Genomic DNA, 21,447 nt, shown 5'->3' with positions numbered 1-21,447 from the left:
AAAGCAATATTAAACTCAGTGATTTCTCAACTCAAAAGGGATATATGCAAAATGTCTGATTCTCAGTATTACAGCTGAGTGTGGGATCATTTTGGTTGATGAGAGAGAATGCATGTCAAGAAGGAAGTGATTTGGGTTCCAAAAGGATTTTAAGAAGGAGAAAACACCAGATTCTTTGTTGCCAGGTCATATCTTTGAAAGGAAAAGACCAGGAAAGAACTAGTTAAAGTTCACCTTGAAATTACCTTCCTGTTAATTTTTCAGGCAATTTGTAAATGCCTTATCATCTTGCTTAAGAAAACATTAAAAAGCTTTTTTTTTTTGCTTTGATTCTGAAATGTTTATAATGTCACTGCATCTACAAAAGTATTAAGACAGAAACCTTTAAGAGCATGGCCCTTTAAATGAAGGTTGCCAAGAGGAACCCAAGACAGTCAACTCACCTTGAGAGGCACCTGGCCTGACTCCAGACAGGACACCTGGCCAATGAAGTTTCTTCACAATACTCCTGTCAGCTGGTCATTTGTTCATTTATTGGTACTTGGTGACATGCTGCATGGTAACCAGATTCAGAATGTGCCCATTTTTATTCTGTCAGGTGGACTCTAAGCCCTTGAGGGGAGGGACATTTCATTCCTCCCATAACCTCCTTTGTCTAGCTAAATGTTGTGCGTCCAATGAACCCGAAGCCTTTCTTAGCACATTGGCGATGTTACCATTGCTGCATTCCTGCCCCACCATTTACTACCACATTCAGCACCTTAGAAAGCCGCTGTCCTGACTGAGCCAGATCAATTAAAATTATTACAACTCACACTCTTCACATTTCTTATAGAGGCCTGAACAGAATCCTACAGTTTCTTCTTTAGTAAGGCAGAGAGACTTTCAGGCTTTAGGGTATGTATGTGCATCAGATTTTATTTCATAATAAGTTTGTCTTTGTAAGACAGTTGTGCACAAATCAGCTAGGTGGAAGATGGAATGATGCCTATCCCAAATGCGATTTAAAAGAAGTTCAGGTTTGAGTTAATTGCATATAAAGTACAATATGAAACTGATGCCACAAACATGGAGGATTCCTTTCTGGCCTCCTGTGCTGAGGAGAAGATTACTCTTTAATTGTTGCCGTGATATTTATCCTGCAGAGAGGATCAAGCTGATTATGTTAGAGGATTTCTGGGCAGGGAATTTAGCGGAAATTTGATGGCGGTGGTTCAGGACATAATTACAAATATTTTGGGCACATGACTATCCATTGCCTTTTACATCCCTAGAGTCATCCTTAAATTATGGTTTAAGTAGCAGTTTATGGTTTAATTAGAATATAAACTCAGTAGAAATAATGTATCTGTTAAGGTATAATATAATTATAGTAATATTAAGAATGTTAAGTGTCCAGCAATCAACCAAATAAACTAGGCTCTTACTACTTTTCTAGAATGCATTCATCTAGGCTTTTCAGAGATGCTATATTAGAATCCCAAGCTAGTTGCTAATTATTTCATTTATATGGACTCAAACCTATGTAATAGAATCCTGTTGTCACACAGCTCATTATTGCATACACAGAGGCATGTTACCTATCATATTGTATGTCACAGAACATGAAAATGAAAACCACTAATAGCGTATGTATTACCATCAAGCATGAAGATATTACATGACTTACCAACCCTCTTGCACTCATATATATTTTTAAAAACATGCCTTGTATTTAAAAGATTTGCGGGGGGGGGGGCACCTGGATGGCTCAGTAAGTTGAGTATCTGACTCTTGATTTAGGCTCAGGTCATGATCCTAGGGTCCTGGGATTGAGCTCAGCACTCAGCGTGCAGCCTGCTTAGGTTCTCTCTCTCTTCTCCTCTGCCCTTCTCCTCTGCCCGTGCTCGCTTGCTCTCGCTCTCTCTCTCTCTCTCTCTCTCTCTCTCAAATAAAAAAAATAGATTCTTTCTTTCTCTCCCTCTATCTCTACCCCTCCCGTTCATGCTGTCTCTCTCTCTCTCAAAAAAATAAAAATTATAAAAAATTAATAAAAAGGGTGGACACCTGGTGGCTCAGTTGGTTAAGCATCTGACTCTTGATTTTGGCTCAGGTCATGATCTGACAGTTCCTAAGTTCAAGCCCTGTGTTGGGCTCTGCCGGTGCAGAACCTGCTTGGGATTCTTTCTCTCTCTCCTTCTCATTCTCCCTGTCCCTCCCCTCCTTGTCATGCACTCTCTTTCTCTCTTTCTCAAAATAAATAAACATTAAAAAAATTATAAAAATAAATAGCTAAATGAATAAATAAATAATTTTGATTTGATTAAGTCATTTTCAATGTATGTAATTTTCTTCTGAATGACACTATATTGATAATGGATTATTTTGGAATTTAAATAAATATTTTCATGTTTTATTTGTTCTCTGGATTTACCTAAGCAAATAGCCCTGAAATGCCTTTTGGGACTCTGGCTGGAAGGAAAACATTGTCTTTGGAGAGGTTTGCCAAGCTCTGTTAATGAAAAGCAACCCATTTGTTTTCTTTGCTGCAGGGTGTATTCTGAGTGTTGGTAATTGTGCCACTGCAGCTGTATTTCCTGACTGTTAGTTTTATGCTTGATGAAGGATGATAATTAATGTGTTAAACACTCGATGCATCCTGTTTGGAGGGAAGAGTCTTTTGCTGCAGAATTACAGTGATATAACTCATGCCCCAGAAGTTTATTTCTAATGAAGCTTTCTCTAGAAAATATGTATATTTCTTTCCCAATATAATTTTATTATAAAAATGAATTGAATCTCCACCTCATATCCCAGTGACTATTTTGACATTTCGTGAATATTTTGTGGTAATGTTTTATGTGTCAACTATTGCTTTTTTATTCAGGCCTGATATGGTTCTATTAATTCTACTTTTATTGACATAATCCTTCCTCATTCATTTTATGATTAATAGATTTTTGCAACATTTTAACTTTATGGAGGATTTAAGATTGAAATTTAATGTTACAAAAAAATTTTTATGTTACAAATTTTTTTTAATCTAATTGCAACAAGGCTCAAATTTAAAGTGGAGAGAACATCTTTTAAGTGGTTTCCAGTAAAAGAAGCAATGCACTAATCTTGTATTTTTAAACAATACATACTTACTGTTTCATTAAAATGCTACTACACATAGGTATTTTGTATGGGTTATTAATATGTTAATTTTTTTAGAGAGAGAAAGTGTGTGCATTGGGGAAGGGCGGAGGGAAAGAGAGAATCTCAAGCAGGCTCCATACCCAGCTCCAAGCCTGACATAGGGCTCTATCTCAGGAACCAAGAGATCATGACCTGAGTCAAAATCGAGAGTCTAAAGCATAACCAACTGAGCCACCCAGGTGCCCCTAATATGTTAATTGTATACTGATTCCAAATCGTCTGAGAATGTCTTTCACATGGTAGAAATTATCAAGTTGTGGAGATAGGAATGGAATATTTCTAGCCACATCTCAAAAGCACTGTCACTTTTTTAGAGAAAGTAATTTAGACTATGAGTTTAAAGCATTTTTTTAAGGTAAATGAAATGCTCTCTATCGGAAAACAGTGACCAGTCTTAAATTACCACCCCTCAGAAATGGTCATGTTTACTTTATTCTTCCAGGATGTCCTTTAGTTACACATTGCCGCATAGATCTTCAGAGAAAACAAAACAAAAACAAAACAAAAGCAAAAAACAAAAACAAACAAACAAACAAAACCCCTCAGGAGTCACGTGGCTTTTTCCTGGAAACTCTAAAACTCAGTGGTCTCTTCTTCCCTCACTATCATGTGGGTTGAGTCAGATGTTTTTACAGAGAAGTGAGCACTGGAGACCCTTTGAAGTAGACACACACCATTGGGAGCTGGTTGAGGGGAAGGCATGACCTTCTGCATTTGTATTTTAAAAGAGATCAGAGTGCCTATATTTAATGAAAATGGCCAGTACTAAACATATTCCTATCATGTCCCCCATTCTAGTGCTTTTGTCAGGAAAGCCAGATTTTTTACTCCGGATGCATGATTATGTAAGATCACAGGCCCTGTGCCAGCCAGACCTGACTTTAACTTGGGCTCTGTCACCTTCTGGCTGTTTTGGGGGTGCTGCTGGTGGGCGGTGAGGGTGGCAGCCATGGTGGGGTAACGGGGATGGATTTATCGAGAATTCTCTCATGGATCCAGAAGACAGCCATTGGCAGTATCGATACACAGGGGTTTGTTGAGCTTGCCAGGCTCTATAGCCTAGCTTAAGTTCCTTTCTTACTGTTTGCACCCTAGATGATTAGTTTTGCAGTGAGTTTCGAAGGCGAGGCTGTGAAGGGCCGTGGGATAGGTCTCACAGACCTCACCCAAGATAACCCTCCCTGACTCCCACAGATGGCTCTGGCAGTTCCATTCCCAAACCTGTGCTTCAGGCCTGCAGACCCTGGTCTGGGCTTATAGAACTCCCAAAGGGATACAAGAGGGCAGGGCAGGCCTACAAGCAAGGAAGGCAGGGAGGTTTCCCACCCTGCAACAAGGCTAATTCTGAAAAAATGCAATTTGGCTTTGCAACTGGCTTTTGCCCTGTGCCAGGATTTTAAGGAAACCCGAATTTGAAAACCTAACTCTGGGCATGTTCAAAAATAACCATTGAAACAGATGTGCCAATGTTCCCTCTTTTCTCTCCTGGGGTCTAGGACTTAGCACTGTTATATGGAACGTCATTCTGGAGACTAAAATGTTTTTAGCTTTCACAATTCAAAAAACATCCTTCTCTAAATTTTGTTTTTCTCAAATTCGTATGCCTAACAGCCTTCTTCCACCCACCTCCACATTTCTCAGTTAATCACTTGAACATTTACCGACAAGCCACACGGCTCTGTAGTTACTTGCTTTGAAAATAAAGCCATAATAGTTTTTATGAAAATTGGGTAAATATCTCTGCAATGCTATTTTAGTTGCCAGTCCCAACATGGCAATTATTCATGGCGAGCATCCAGAATATCCTTGTAGACTTTCAAGTTTTCTCTCGGTGTCATTACTTTACACAGCCTTTAGCAGAGTGATTTTTTTCCCCCAAGCTGCTCCAGGCCAGATCATTGCAAAACTGAGAAGCATCCAAGTCCATGGGAGAAGAGGGGTTAGGGGGCTGACCATGGCACCACTGAAGTTTGAGGTGGACAAACCGACAGGTGGCTGATCATCAGTTCATCCATCCCTTGTGATGACTGGCGTTTGTTCCTCCAGGCAGCTGGTAGCTTAGGCTCTCCTCATAACAGGTTCCTCTCCATCCCCTGCTTCGTCTCATTCCATTACTTTTCTTCGAGGGGAAACGAAAAATATTATCATTGTGTGGGCAGTTACTTAATGCCAGGAACTCTGCTAAACGTGATGTGAAGTAGCATCTCAGAGAATTTGTCATGCTATTCGTGACTCTAATGTGCCGAGGTTGGGTATCATAATTAATAATACAATTAAGTTCGGCACTGACATATAGAAAGGGCATATATTTTAGTTAATCCTCAAAATAACCTTGAGTAGTTGGGTCTACTTGTTTTTTCCCCCATGTTTCAAATGAGGAAACTGAAGTTCAGAAAGGTCTAGTCATCTGCCCAAGGCTACATGCTCCATATGCAGTAGCTGTGGAAACAGGGATGCTCATGCTTTTCCCACTCTGCTGTAAGTCATTTCTTCCAGGTGGTACTTGGGGCCCTGAGGCAGGAGGGCAAGAGAAAGCACAAGTGCCACCTTTAAAAACTATAGTTGTAAACTTTCTGTTAAAAGTAACACTTTGAGGGGCGCCTGGGTGGCGCAGTCGGTTAAGCGTCTGACTTCAGCCAGGTCACGATCTCGCGGTCTGTGAGTTCAAGCCCCGCGTCGGGCTCTGGGCTGATGGCTCAGAGCCTGGAGCCTGTTTCCGATTCTGTGTCTCCCTCTCTCTCTGCCCCTCCCCTGTTCATGCTCTGTCTCTCTCTGTCCCAAAAATAAATAAACGTTGAAAAAAAATTAAAAAAAAAAAAAAAGTAACACTTTGAGGGGTGCCTGGGTGGCTCAGTCCGTTAAGAGTCTGTCTTCAGCTCAGGTCTCCATCTCACAGCTCATGAGTTCAAGCCCTCCATTGGGCTCTGTGCCAACAGCTCAGAGCCTGGAGCCTGCTTGGGATTCTGTGTCTCCCTCTCTGCCCCTCCCCAACTCGTGCTCTGTCTCTCAAAAATAAATAAACATTAAAAATTTTTTTTTAAAGTAGCCCTTTGAAATGTTTGCACATTGGTGAAAAACATCATCTATATCAGTCAATCCCTCAGATACCTAGGAATTTAGGACACTTGCTTTAGAGTTTGGAAGGAAGTGTTCTTGATCTACTTGGTGCTACATATGAAGGAGTTCAGCAAATGTTCTTGACTTGGCTATTCGGTACCATTTCTTGACTAGTTGTAGAATTTTGAAGACCTGGATTCAAATATTGTTCCTACCTGTTAATGGTTGAATGGTCTTAAGTATGAGTCTCCATTTCCATATCAGGAAACCAGAATACAGTGTGTTTTTCTGGGTTTTGTGAGATGTGTAAAACATGGACTGCAATACCTAACATAAGATGAACCTTTAAGACATCTAATTCCTTTCAAACCTTTAAAAACTGTTGATAAGAGGGGCACCTGGGTGGCTTAGTTGGTTGAGTTTCTGAATCTTGATTTTGGCTCAGGTAATGATCCCATGATCATGGGATCAAGCCTCACGTGGAGCTCTGCACTGAGTGTGGAGCCTGCTTAGGAGTCTCTCTCTCTCTCTTTTCCTCAGCCCATCTTCCCCACTCTCTTTAGAGAGAAGGAGAGAGAGAGACTCTCTTTAAAAAAAAAGTTTAAAGAACAAGTTTATATATCTTATTTATGATTATGTTTGTTTTTCTCTAACTTTACTTTTTATTCTACACCACAATTCAAGAGTACCTTCTGATCCTAGATTAATAGTGCTCCTTACATAGTATCTTTATAGATTTATAACTGCATGAGTGGGGGGCCACATGTGCTAAAATCCATGAATTGTGTGGCTATACACATCATCATGCCTCTGCTTTTTATTCCTCATGTGGTACCAATTATATAAACACAAACATACACACAACCGAGTTCACCATCTTTTAACCATGCCTCCCTATTTTCAGCACTTTTAGTTCCTTTTATAGACAATTATTTGGCACCTTCATATGCATACAGTATAATTAATGGGAAGTAGCCTAAGAAAATTAAATGTCATAATTAAAGATTAGAGAAATGTTACTCAGTTGTCAAGGCTAAACTTAAACTTAGGTCATTATATTAGGGTTGGCTGCTAGCCTTTTGTCTGTGAAATTTGTTTTGCTGAGTAGTTTTGCTTTCATTCAGATGAATGTTGCTGTTGCTTTTATTTTCCTAATACAGGAAGTAGTAACTCCCATTATTATATTAAGCTGTTTCCTTTCTAAGACACTTTTGCAAGCTCGGTCTGCGCATTTCCTCTGTCACGCTGATCTTATATATTGTGTGTGTGTGCTTCCTGAAACCATTTAAGCATTGATGGAAACTATTAGCATGTCAGTGCAGCCTTTTAAACAGAGAAAGGTTACTAGTACAAAAACATTTTTTCTTCTGTACGAAACCTTTCAGTCTTGTATGATGCTGTTTTGCTGCTAATACAAAGTGATCTTCATGAACAATTTTAATGAAGAACCTAGTGGGTTTGGGGTCTAGAAACAGAATGCTTTGACGTTTCATTTCTGGACATGGATTTGAATGTGGCTTCCATCAGCCGCTGATTCAAAATAGTTCCATCTGATGGCTGCCTTGTCTCTACAGTCAACCGAGGCCTCTTGGCTGAGCAGGTGTTCATGTCACACAGAAAATGCTGTCACCTCTGACTTTTACAGATGCTACAAGGTTAAGTGTTTTCAGCTGAGTTGCAGACTTTAAAATACCGTAAAGAATCCCCTCCACCCAAGCCCCCACTTGGACCTTTTCATCAAACTTTGGTGAAAGCAGTGGTTCTCCAAGTAGAATATCCTATATCTGACAGTCACACCCAGGAACTAATGTTGAGAGGGAAGAGGACGTGATTTGTCCTCCATGTTGTTTCAGAGTTCCTCTGAGTTTCTTGATTGTCTTCATTGTTTACCATCTTTGTAAGAAACAAGTTCCATACCTGTTGTGGTTTTTTTCCTGGCTGTATAGAGGAGTGTTTAGCTCAGTTTAATCTAAAACTCTCTTGCTTCAAAAGATGCCCCTTGAAGACGTCCTAAAATTGACTGTGGTGATGGTTGCACAACTCTTTGTCTATACTGAAAACCATTGAAGTATACACTCTAGGTGGGTAAATTCTATGGTACATGAATTATATCTCAATAAAGCTGATAGATTCCCCACACAAGATTCCCCTTAGCTCAAAATGCTAATATTTAATAAATAAACCCAGGTGCTTGGTATTAATTTTGCTTGTGGTTTCATAAACCTTTTTCTAATTATTCCCCTGAGGCTTTAAGAGCTCTAATTTTTTCAGTTTAACCTTATGTACATGAATTTATCAAACAACAAGTACATATTTAGCACCTCTCTTGAGTGGCAACAGCCAAATCCTTATAGGGACAATGGTAATAGCAGGAAGAGATGAGCAATTGTAACAGGAATTATTAATAATAAAGTAGCAATTGGAACTGTAGCCATTCTGTTGGTGAAGCACAATAGTGACTTAACTGTGATTGTGGTGACAGGGAGCCAACAATTGAGTCCCTGCTAATGGCCCAACAGGGAAGGGGTTGAAAAGAAGGAAGGAGTGGTTTACATTACAAAGGGATTGTCTTAGAACTGCCCAAGTGTGGTTATGAGGGGAGGTCGGTCTAGAGACAGAAAGGATGATAACCATGGAGCTGTCAAGGGCATCTCAGGGGCTTAGGCAAGCGCTGTGGCAGCTAGACGCAGCTGGCTGAGAGCAGACAAGTCCTGGCCCTGCCTAGTGCTGATTGAGAAAAAGGAAATGCAATGAGAAGATAATTGAGCAAACCAGGAGGCCTGGACAAGCCTCACAGAATTGAAAAGTGCATTTTGGGGCCATCAGAAGCTTAGCTGAAAATACTCCTGGGTTCATGTTGACCAGGATTGGACTACTCTTTGGGGAATAAAACTGCTGGAAGGGTGTGTGTGTGTGTGTGTGTGTGTGTGTGTGTGAATAAAATGCTGTGATTGGCAGATCTTTTGAAAAGAGTAAGTCTTTGACATCTGTTGAACTCCTCCTTGTGGTTGTACATTTCTGAAATATACACACACATGCACACATGTGCCTAGCTTTTACCAGATGCTTTGGGGTATGTGATTAAAAAAAGAAGAAGACCTACACTATAGTCCATATTACAATTACCTCATATGTTCCAATAATGTACCTTATAGCATTTCCCCCTCCAACTGATAATCATGGATTCCATTTAGTTGTCATACATTGGAGAAACATAGAGGGCAAAAGAATATGATGAAATTAATGGGGCATAGTGTTAAATATTGATGAATGTGGGTAAAGGAATGTTCTCCCTGTGTGACCCCTGCTGACCTCTTTATCTTGATCTCATAAGACCTGTCCTCTTGCCCACTACATTACAATCCCAGTGGATTCTTTTGGTTCCTCCAACCAGCCAAGCTATTACTACCTTAGGCCTTTGCGTTCAAGCCTCTCCTTCTTGAGTTATGCAAGGATGGCTCCTTCATGTCATTTGACTCTCAGCTAAAATGTCACTTCCGCAAGAGACCATTCTTACTAGCTGAGGTAGTGATCCAATCACTTTTTATCCCCCTTTTTAATTCCCTGCCTAGACTCATCACTAACTGATAATTCTGTCTGTCTTCTTCACCAGTATATCCCCTGCACCCAAAACAGCACCTGGTCATGGTAAATACTCTGAAACTATTTGTTGACTGAGTATACTAATCTAAGTGTCCAGAAATAGTCATTAAAAATGATGGTTGGGGCGCCTGGGTGGCTCAGTCGGTTAAGCGTCCATGAGTTCAAGCCCCGCGTCGGGCTCTGTGCTGACAGCTCAGAGCCTGGAGCCTGTTTCGGATTCTGTGTCTCCCTCTCTCTGACCCTACCCTGTTCATGCTCTGTCTCTCTCTGTCTCAAAAATAAATAAATGTTAAAAAAAATGATGGTAATGCCTTAAGGATGTCCTTTATGCAAGAAGATGTTTCAGAACTCTAAGCATAGGACATATATTCAATTAGAAAACCTTGGCCCTATGTTAGAAAAATGGTGAATGAATGTATATTTATATATAATTTAATATTGAATGTTTAGGATATATAAAATCTTTTTTATATTCTCTAATGAAGAATGTTTCTCATTATGAAATACCTACACATATTATATTGCTTAAGAATACATCTATATACATGATTCTGATTATAAAAGTAGTATGAGTATGAAAAACCAGAAAGGAAATATATGAAAATATTAACTATTTTGGGGAGGAGAATGGAATTATGAGTAACTTGTCTTTTTTTAATTCTCCAAGCATTCTACATGTGTTTCTATTATTTTTCTAACTTAAAAAATATTTTTTAAGAGAAAACATAATACAGAATAGATATAATCAAATATGAATAAGACTATAAATGCACCTTGAAGATGGAAGGACTTTCTTGAATTTGACTTGCTTAGTGAATGAAGTTTTACAGAAAAGGCAGTAATTGATCTGGGCTTTGCAAAAACTTATAGGACTCTTGAGTGTAGACAAATAGGTAGAGAGAGATTTTTTTGGGTAAAGCAACAGAATGAACAAAGATAGGAAGGGAGCAATTAGTACACAAGGCGATGAGAAAGACCTAGGTGAATGGAAAGCTCCCATTTGGGAGCCCCTGGGAAGCAATGTGGGAGAGTAAGATAAAATCACATTTCAGAAGATCTTTAAAATCAGGCAGAGAGGTTTAGACTAGAAGTGGAAACAAGTGGGGAACTACTGTGGGTACTTGAGAAAAACAGTAACCTGACTGCCTAGGTATTTTAGGGAAAATTTTCCATATAGGGAGTGAGAGTGCTGGCAGTTAGGAGTGGAACACCCGTGTTCACCTGGCGCCCACAGCAGGCACCACCATCCATCACAGCTGGGCTTTGCAGAGACTGCCTCCACACCATCTCCATCCAGCCTGCAGTCAGAGACCATGACTCCATCAGAGCTGGTGTAGGAAACATGCTTGCCACCTTCTGTGTGTGGGTCACACTAGAGAAGAGAAAGGTGGGAAGGGGAAAGAGGAGGAGACAGGAAGCCCCAAAGGACAGGTTTTAAAAGTTCTAAGAATATAAGCAGGATAAGTAAGTATCTTGAGATGTTTCATGTGTACTTATAGGCTTGTGGTTTAATTAGGGCCACAAGTAGAGATCTTTTTCTATAACTCATTATTCAGTTGTTATGGGAGTGTTTTGCTTTTTCTGGTGTACAGTTTCTAGACACTGGATTTTTTTGAAAGTGTTTCCTTATACATTTAATGAGACTTGAGAACAATAACTCCAAGAAATAGTGTGCCATCAGAAGATCCCCACCCATCTTTTAATCTACAAAGATTTGGATGCACTTGCTCTGTCCACTTGTGGGAGTAAACTTGTTGGAATATGTTAAGCTGCTAATTTTTTTTCTTAAAAAAAGGTTTTGTTTTCTCTTATTTTTAAAAGCTGTTTTTAGATCACAAAATTGCAAACAAAATTAAAAATAAAATGAAATTTTCTCATCTTTGGGGGAGAAAAGCTTCTACTCTGTCAGTGTGTGGGCTGCTAGCAGAACAGAATGTTTATCTTTGCTGCATGTTAAAGATGGAAAATAAAGTTAGCAATAGCCAAAAGGCCTTCTTTTGAATAACTTATCGTGAAAGGGAAAGCATAAATCTAGTGGCGAAACAACTCTCCATTATAGGCTAGTATTTTGTGGATGGGTTTGAGAACATATAAAATTTCATGTCTGTCTACTGGGTAGGTTCAGGGTAACCCCCCAAACCTTGAATTCAAGGTTTGCTTTCTGGACCAGAGGTTGTTGAGTTTTTTATTGATCTTTCTCTCTCTCTCTCCCTCCCTCTCTCTCTCTCTCTCCCTCCCTCTCTCTCTCTCTCTCTGTCTTCTTTTTTCCTTTTCATTATCGTGTTCAAGAGCTTACAAGACCCTATGAAAAAGCTGATTGAGAAAGAAGAAAGGAAGAAGGTCACCCAGCAGGAAAGTTCAGAGGCCACGGTGGAGGAGCCGAGTCAGTAAGTTATGGCTACTTCTCTTGGCAGAATCTTTCTTCCCACAGGCAAGGGCAGTACAGGCCTTGCTGGCCAAGTCTGCTGGGGTCTCAAACACAGGGCAATTGCTTTACTTCCTCCTTTCTCTGAGTTGATGTATTAGAATGAAGGCCAAACTTGTCCTGCACATATTCCCCCTAGACCAGGACTCTTCCCAATAAGAGACTCACTTCTGGGGTCTTAGAAGGAGCACACTTGTGAGGATTTGACTGGGACAAGCAAAGGCACACATTTCCAGTGCTCTCTGGCTCTCTGGGGGCCTCAGCCTCAGCCTCAGCTTCCTGCTCTCTCAGGCTTCTGGACCCAATCTGGTCCTTTTGTTACCATCATTTACAAAATCCTGTCCCAGATAGGAAATCCCCTGGCTTTTCTCTCATAGAAGGAAATAACCTATGAAATTGTCTCATAAGACATCTAGTACTAAAGTGTTACCCTACAGAAGCACCGGGTTCTGACATTTTGTTTTCTAAGGTTCAGAACTTCTGCTTTTTTCCTCTGTGAAGCAGAGAGCAGCTTTGAGTGCAGGAAGTGAGTGCTGCATCTTCAGTTCTTGCCACTTTGCAAAGAAGACACCTCTGGTTATTTTACATACTGAGACAAACTTTTCCACTTACCTGGAGCATGATGTGTCCTAATCTCACTCAGCAAGGAGGTTTCAGTGTGAATCTGTGTCCTTTCCTATTCAGGTGCCAGAGCACGCAAGGACAGGGTTAATCCTAAACTGGCTGACCTAGGAAAGAGAAGTAGATTATCTTACCTCTGTTTGTGATTCTTTTTCCACACACAAAAAATTTAGATGATAATTGTGTGATAAAACTCGCTTATGTTTTTACTGTGTTTCTAAATAAACTTTAAAGTATATATTTTTGTCACACAGAGGTATTTGCTGCCAATATTAGCCTTTTTAATTTTAAAGCAAAAACTAGAAAATTCCTATGGTATAGAGCAAAGACAACTTTTCACTGTAGAATATGATCTGAATCTAGTACAATTGACTATTGCAGGGAGCAGTTTAACCTATTCCTGGTAATAATAGTAATGCTAAATACCCTTTAGTGAATACCTACTATGTACGAATCACAATGCCAGGTGCTTTATTTATGTTATCTCTACCCATTCTCATGCCAACCCTTGGTGTTATCAATGCCGGCATTTCCCTGTTGTGTAAATGGTGGAAGCAAGGCTCAAAAGAAGTTAAGAGACTGCCCACAGCCTGTGGTGTAGTAAGAGGAAAGGCCTGGAATGTGTTCTGGTTACCTTTTTTTCACTATATATGTTACCACGATCAAAATGAAGCATTAGCCTTTACTCAGAAAGGAACTACCCACGATTGTCTTGATTAGTTTTTGTTAATTTCAGATTTCTCCATTATTTTAGTACTTCATTTTTAAAAGCCAAAAAGTATAATCCAGTAACTATAATAGAGGTAAATGTGCTTTAAAGGGAGGTTCAGAAGCACCAGCTGAATCTCAAGTTGGTGATACATCTCAGCTGTGATCTTCCCCATGTACAGTAAGAGTTGAGTAGTGACAGTCTTCTGGAGAATGATCTTGCTTTCAGCCTTAGATAATTTAAGCTAACCTCCTGAGGTATCCTCTCCTGTAACCAGGAGTCAGAAGAAACCGCTGGTTGGCCATAAGTTTTTTAACTATTTTTTAAGAGCGATAAATGTGAAATATCTTAGCTGTACCTACCAACTACCCACCTAGATATTTACAGGACATATGACTTATGATGAAACCAGATTCAACTATTCAGATGGTATGAACCAGCCTTAGGACAGGAAAAATGCAGCAAATTTATTTCTTCTTAAAAAAATGAATAGCATATAAATGACTATACATTCACCTTTCATGTGCGCATGCACATATCTGTATGTTATAAGTGTAGTAATATTGTACAGAAAAACTGGCTGTATCATAAATATAAAATTTTCAGGACTAGATTGCTAAACTCTTTCTTTTTTAATTTTAAGGTTAATTTCATTAGAGGATGAAAACCAACGCAAGGAATCCTCTAGTTTTAAGAGTAAGTTTTGATTTTTATTTAGAATTGCTTCTGAAATAGTACTGCTCAGCAGCCAGTTCATTTCCTTTTTTGGCAGACTCTTCCTTTCTTCTTTTCCAATTGAGAAAATTGTATTTTAATTTGCTTTTTATCATTTCAGTTTTAAATTTTCAAATATCAGTGATGCCGACCATATAGCATTATTGAGAAAGGTTTTATATTGTGAACCAGAAAATAGCATCATTAGGCACTTCAGCAAAAGCCTGTCAGAGGAGCATCCAAAATTGAGAATTAGCAGCTATTTCTCTGACAACAGATGATAACATTTCTGCTTTGCCATTACTCATTCTAACTGCCATTTGGGCTGTAAAGATAGTTTTAATAAGATTACATGATCAGATTGGGTGAGTTGGTTTTCATTGTGTTGTGGGGTGGGTTAGTCTTTGTTGGGAACAGATGGGGAGAGCTCAGACATGGTTTTTCCAGGTGATTCCTGGGTCTGTTCTGTCATGAGTAACCCCAGCTCCCTCGGGTATACCGACCCTCAGATAGTTGGAAAAGTGATCAGAGCATTGGTAGATGATGCAATGTGCTATGAAAGGTTTGTCAGCTATTCCCGTCTCCTGCCATTACTGCCAGTTTTCACTGGTTCTTCTCATAAAGGAGTGGAGGGTCCAGTAAAATGTGATGGGACTAAGGTGATATAACGCTGAGCTTTTCACTGGTACTAGAATCCTCTGAGATGCAGGGGAAAGCTTTACAGGTGATATGGAGAGAACTGAACTTACCCTAACCCTGTGTTCAGCCTGGCCCTCTTGGGGGGCATATCCACCTCTGCTCACTCCACCCTTCATTCTGGCAGCCCTTCCGGGAGATAGGAGGGGCAAGCAGACCCTGAAACTTCCTTTCTCTGCCTTTCCTTTACCCTTGACCTTGCTTCTGTCTTTCCTCCTCCTTTTCCAACCTTTTGCTTCACCTGCTTTATTTATTCTCCTCCCACGTTACTGGTTCATTTGCTTTTCTCACACCTGCCTTTCAGCAGAAAACAAAACAAAACCAAACAAAACCCTCTTACCTTTCTGCCTTTCTAACTCAGCTTCATGTCATCCTTTCATGTGTTCACACCTTCACTTACTCACATACTCATTCATGTTTTCAACAGATATTTATTGGGCGCTGTCTGTATGGCAGGCAGGCATGGCACTAGGCTCTGGGCACACAGTAGTACACAGACAGATCCAGACCCTTCCCAGGATGGGGCTCATGGTCAAAAGGGGAAGCAGGTGATAATCTAACAATTGCACAAGTAATTGGATAGCTCCAACTTTGGTAAGAATGGCAAGGATTCTTGCTGTGTGAGAGAGAGAACTCACCTATTTGAGGGGATCACACAGCTAGTTGCAAAATCTGTCAGAGTAAAACAAGCATCCTGGGCAAAGACTATGAGCCAGGAAGGACCAGGAGAAGGTCAGAGGGACAATGTTCTAGAGCATGAGGGTGGGAGCAGATGGCAGAAGACAGAGATGCAGGCCAGCCTGATGTTGTTGGCCACCTAAGAGGTCTCTGACTATATTGATCCAGACCTCCAGCCTCAGTATCCCTTGGGAGCCAACAGCATGAATTATGTTGTGGGAATCTAGGTAAGCAAATAGAAACATTTTAGTTTTGAGGGAAAATGTAAACTCCAGTTCATTATATTTGTATTCAAGTTACATATCAATATAAATCATATGTTTATGTAATATATGATAATATAGAGGATCAAATTTTCTCTTTGTGTAGTGTGTTCACTTGTGGTATTTGTGTAATATTTTGAGATTGCAAATGCTGATCACCTTGTTTTGTGTACAAATAGAAGAATCCACCATAATGAAGTGTCACCTGTCTTTATTTTGTGACCTGCAAAAAGTCTAATGTACACATGAGCAAACTAAGTTTTAAGGATGTTGTGTTGTACACACACACACATACACACACATACACAGACACACACACACATACACACACACACTTTATTATTTAGAGCAGTTTTTAGTTTACAGAAAATTGGAAAGCAGGTACAAAATTTCCATATATCCCCTGTTCCCACACACATGCATTATCAATATCCCTCACCAGGGCAGTACATTTGTTATAATCAATGAACCAACACTGACACATCATTATCACTCATAGTTTACATTAGGGTTTACTCTTGGTGTTATACATTTTATGGGTTTGGACAAATGTGTAATGACATATGTTCACCATTAGAGTATCATACAGAATAGTTTCACTATCCTAAATCTCCCCTGTGTCTGCACCTTATTCATCTCTCCCCTCCCCCAAACACTTATCTTTTATATAAACACACACACACACACACACACACACACATATAGGATCCACGTAGGATCCACATAGGTGAAAACATATGGTACCCGTCTTTCTCTGCCTGACTTATTTCACTTAGCATAATACTCTCCAGTTCCATCCACATTGCTACAAATGGCCAGATTTCATTCTTTCTCATTGCCAAGTAGTATTCCATTGTATATATAAACCACATCTTCTTTCTCCATTCGTCAGTTGGTGGACATTTAGGCTCTTTCCTTAATTTGGCTATTGTTGAAAGTGCCACTATAAACAGTGGGGTGCAAGTGCCCCTATGCATCAGCACTCCTGTATCCCTTGGGTAAATTCCTAGCAGTGCTATTGCTGGGTCATAGGGTAGGTCTATTTTTAATTTTTTGAGGAACCTCCACACTGTTTTCCAGAGTGGCTGCACAAGTTTGCATTCCCACCAACAGTGCAAGAGGGTTCCCGCTTCTCCACATCCTCACCACAAACGCTTATCTTTTTACTCTTTTCATAGTTTTGCCTTTTCCAGAATTCTCTACAGTTGTAATTATGTTGTATGTATAGAATTATGTTACAGACTGACTTCTTTCACTCAGTAATGTGCCCTTTTATTTTAGCCAGACCCAAATGCCTAACGTTCACAGCACCATCAGTAGTCAATTACTTAAGTCATGCATTTGTCCATGAAAGAAGTGTGAAGTCAGTGTCATATAGTTTTCCACCAAACAAAGCAAAGATTCAAGGCTGTCAGCTCAGAATTCATGGAGAGCCAACAGCTTGAGAAAATGTAATCAGAGGACCCCTGCTTCTATGTGATGAGCTGTGTGTTTACCTTACACTGAAATAGTATACAAACCCACACACCATTCTGAATTCGTGATAACCAAGTGCATGTGTTCTGTTTACAGCTGAAGATGGAAAAAGCATTTTAACTGCCTTAGACAAAAGCTCTACACATAATGCATGCTCAGGTAATCTAGATTAAGGAAAATGACTCAATTTTAATAAATTTGACAAACTCCTTACAAAACGAAACTGACTCATAATTTTGTTTTCTTTGTTTCCTTTAATGGACCTACAGATGAACTATTAGGCATGAAACCCGAGGAAGGTGGTAAGATTCATATATTTCTTTGGGGTTATAATTTAATTTTTTAATACTGTTTTTACATGCAGGAAAATGTAATGTTTATTTTTTTGATACTTTGCATTCCCAAGCAAATTGTTTTTAAGTAACTGTCATTTGTCTTTATAAATGACTTTAAATGTGCCCAAGTACAAATTAGTACATGTGGGATTTGACATCTTTAGCTTAATTACATAATACTCAGACTACTAAAGCTAAAAGTTATGTCACAGGTTGTATGCTATAGTAGAAAAAACATGGCTTTCAGAACCAGACCTAGATTTGAGTACTGGTTGTGCCATAAACTATCTGTATGGCCTTAGGTAATTTGCTTCACACTTTAACTCTTTCAGCCTCAGTTGCTCCATTTGTAAAATGGAACCAATAGCAACAGTCTTCCTGGGCTGTTGTCAGAATTGGAGATCATGTATATACAGGGTCTCTCATGACCTCTGACACAGGAACACTCTTCAGATGGTAAGCAGTTGAGACAGTGGCATTAGAAACATTGTCCCGGTGGTATACTGTGCTGCACCTCCACTGAACCTTAGTTATTTTTTTTTAATTTTTTTAATGTTTATTTATTTTTGAGACAGAGAGAGACAGAGCATGAATGGGGGAGGGGCAGAGAGAGAGGGAGACACAGAATTGGAAGCAGGCTCCAAGCTCCGAGCCATCAGCCCAGAGCCCGACGCGGGGCTCGAACTCAAGGACCACGAGATCGTGACCTGAGCTAAAGTCAGACGCTTAACCGACTGAGCCACCCAGGCACCCCTATGGAACCTTAGTTAAATGCAGAGGAAGAGCTTGCCTGGCTAGGTCACCCACCCAAGTTCACCGCCTAAAATAATTTACTAAATAACTCCCAAAAAGAGAATCCAAAAGCATGGATTTGATTGAGATAAGCATAGTCTTAAATGACCCCAGGAAATTGACTGTTCAGCCTGGTATAGCCTTTGTTTTCCATCCCACCAAGGGTTTGCTTCTGATGATTTATCACAAGTCCAAAATTCCACTGAGATTCTGAGACAAACTCTAGAGCACCCTTTGTCCTGGACTGCTGGTCCATAGTCCACCCTGATGGAACAAGTTTCTCCTAGGACTGGAAATGGGGCAAGATGATCCTATGGACCCCATTTAACTAGGGCCGACAATTTCCTCTACTCAGTTTGAGCCTGATTTGGGTTTAATTCCTGAAGTGTGAGAGGAAGTCTGGGGAACAGAAGGCATTGATTAAAGCTTTTTCAAAAATGGAAAGGCAGTAAGTAGAACTCTTACATTAAGTTTCCAGGGCTTAGGATTATAAACTTGGAAGAAACCTGCTTTCTTTACCAATTTCTCATTCCAGACAACACACTTTGCAATATTTCATCAATGTCCACATGTTTTTTTGTCAGAATCATACTTATTTGTAAATATTGAAATCACCTCGGGTTATGAGAGTACAAAGCAAATAATTAAAGCAGACTGCCATTACCTGGCCTCCATTTTCATAAAAACATTTCCCACTTGGCATAAGGATAGATTACTTTTATGAAATAAAGGGCTTTTCTCACAAACTTTTTTGGAGGGAGAAATATTGCAGGCTTGCAAAGGTGAGATAAAGACAATAATCTAACACACAATAGGTACCCACCACGTAGTTTTACCAAATCTTAACATTTCACAAGTTATTTATAATTAGCTGTACCTTTCAACTTGTTTTGAAAGGAAGACTGGTATTTCTCCTGTTGCCAACCTCTTGTTCATGTAATTTGCTCTTTTATTATCTATTTAATTTCACTGTTTTAATAAACATAAGTTTTGAATATGTATATTCGCATTGGTACGTGATAATGACAGTGAAAATGTAGACAGTGGAAAATTCTGACTCCCATTTCTGTTTGCCACTCCTCTCTATTCCATATTCTCATCCCTATTTCTTTACATACACACAAGCAGGTAGAAGTCCATATTCTTGTGTTTCCCCCCTTCTTACAAAAAAGGGTTCTTGCTTTTGGATTTTGACTTTTTCAACTTGGTAGTAATGGCAAAACAAAAATTAACCCAGTGCCCATGTATTTCTTCACAGAATTAAATCAGAAATGCTACTACCTGAGATAGATGCTTACTTTCATAAGCTTCATCCAGAGCCTGTCACAGATACACTGGAATAAGATTGTTATATTTCCCCTTATTTAAAACAACTTTTTTTTTTTAATTTTTTTTTTTCCAACGTTTATTTATTTTTGGGACAGAGAGAGACAGAGCATGAGCGGGGGAGGGGCAGAGAGAGAGGGAGACACAGATCGGAAACAGGCTCCAGGCTCTGAGCCATCAGCCCAGAGCCCGACGCGGGGCTCGAACTCACGGACCGCGAGATGGTGACCTGGCTGAAGTCGGACGCTTAACCGACTGCGCCACCCAGGCGCCCCTAAAACAACTTTTATAGCTCATTGGTTTACAGTTAACAGTCTTTGTTTCATAGAATAGCAGCTCATACCCTTTTTCTGATCACTCACTTAATTCTAATGATAGGGAGGTGACTGTATTCTTTCCCAAAATGTGTATTTGTTTTCAGGCAGAAAAGTTGATTTACAGATTGTCTCAGTTAAATGCAATGTCACATAATCTCTCCTTTCCCTTTATCACTGCCAGGCCATAAAGCCCTTCACGAGGCGTGAGCCATGCTCTGTCACTATCTGACTCTTCTGCATTGGTAACCCCTAGGGCAGCATCAGCTTAAAGATTAACATGACCACAAGTCTAGAAATACTCTGTCAGTGCACAGAACTTGTGGTGAATGAAGAAAAGAACACACGATAATTAGTTGACTTCAAAATGTGTGCCCTTCAGAAAACCGCCAGAAGGCCCAGATCCTGAATTAAAACACTGATAATAATATGCAAGACATTAAGCAATCAAGAAATAAAAAGAGCTTAATCCAGGGATGGCTGCCTTTATAGGACTTGGGGGCTATAAGCTCTAGCGCCCTGCTGCTTGGGGGCCAGTTCACTCCCAGTGGTAATTCTGTTAGACAAGTAATGGCCACGCCATGGTACAGTGTTATCAAAAAGCAGATCACTTATGACAACAACAAGGAGACAGTTCTCCAGGAGCCGTTGCCCCCAAAAATCACTCCGATTCAGTGTCGTAATGAAATGTGTTTTCTCCAACTAAATAGATAATGTAAATAGCAAACCAATACTTGGCCAGTTTATACAAATTTTTAAGTGAAAAAAAAACTGAGTGACATTTTGCAATAACTTTAAAGTGGCTCTGAAATCACCTTGTGAGCACATGTGACAATCCCAGCCTCAATTCATGAGTTAGTTGTAACATGCAGGAGTGTTTGTATTCCTCAAAGTTGGCTGAGAAAAAGAACTATCAGATAACTGAACAGGAAGTGAAGCTATAAAGCTAGCTATATAGCTAGATGAATTTAGCCCACCTAAATCTCATTACTTGGATTTATCCAAAAGATCCTTCTCTAGGACAAGACTAACTGAAATTTTAAAAAATTATAATTGTACACATTGCAACTAAAACGTTTGTCTTCTGCCATTTCCTTGGTTACTACTTTCAGACTTGTGACTCTAAATTCTGGCCAACCATCAGAACGACAAAGAAGCTTATTCAGTAGCTCCCTTTAGTCCGGGTGCAGACCTTTGGCCTGTAACAATAATACAGGCTTATGGCCCCATGCCTGGTTTCTCCCCAGATGTTCAGGAC

The 21,447-nt window shown here is 39.8% G+C and overlaps 1 protein-coding gene across 11 annotated transcripts in view; it reads left to right on the top strand.

The window, feature by feature from the left end:
* ICA1 (islet cell autoantigen 1) overlaps window positions 1-21,447 on the top strand; it is a 155,645-nt gene that overhangs the window by 115,209 nt on the left and 18,989 nt on the right. For all 11 annotated transcript variants that reach the window (XM_043588958.1, XM_043588960.1, XM_043588957.1 and 8 more), the window contains exons 9-12: window positions 12,130-12,227; window positions 14,239-14,291; window positions 17,519-17,581; window positions 17,692-17,724. In XM_043588958.1, coding sequence (XP_043444893.1) covers window positions 12,130-12,227; window positions 14,239-14,291; window positions 17,519-17,581; window positions 17,692-17,724 — 247 coding nt within the window. The remainder of the gene's footprint in view (window positions 1-12,129; window positions 12,228-14,238; window positions 14,292-17,518; window positions 17,582-17,691; window positions 17,725-21,447) is intronic.

The sequence above is a fragment of the Prionailurus bengalensis genome, chromosome A2, assembly GCF_016509475.1.
Source record: "Prionailurus bengalensis isolate Pbe53 chromosome A2, Fcat_Pben_1.1_paternal_pri, whole genome shotgun sequence".
NCBI lineage: Eukaryota > Metazoa > Chordata > Mammalia > Carnivora > Felidae > Prionailurus > Prionailurus bengalensis.
Note: the sequence above shows the minus strand (reverse complement) of the source record. Positions and strands in the feature narration are given on the sequence as shown.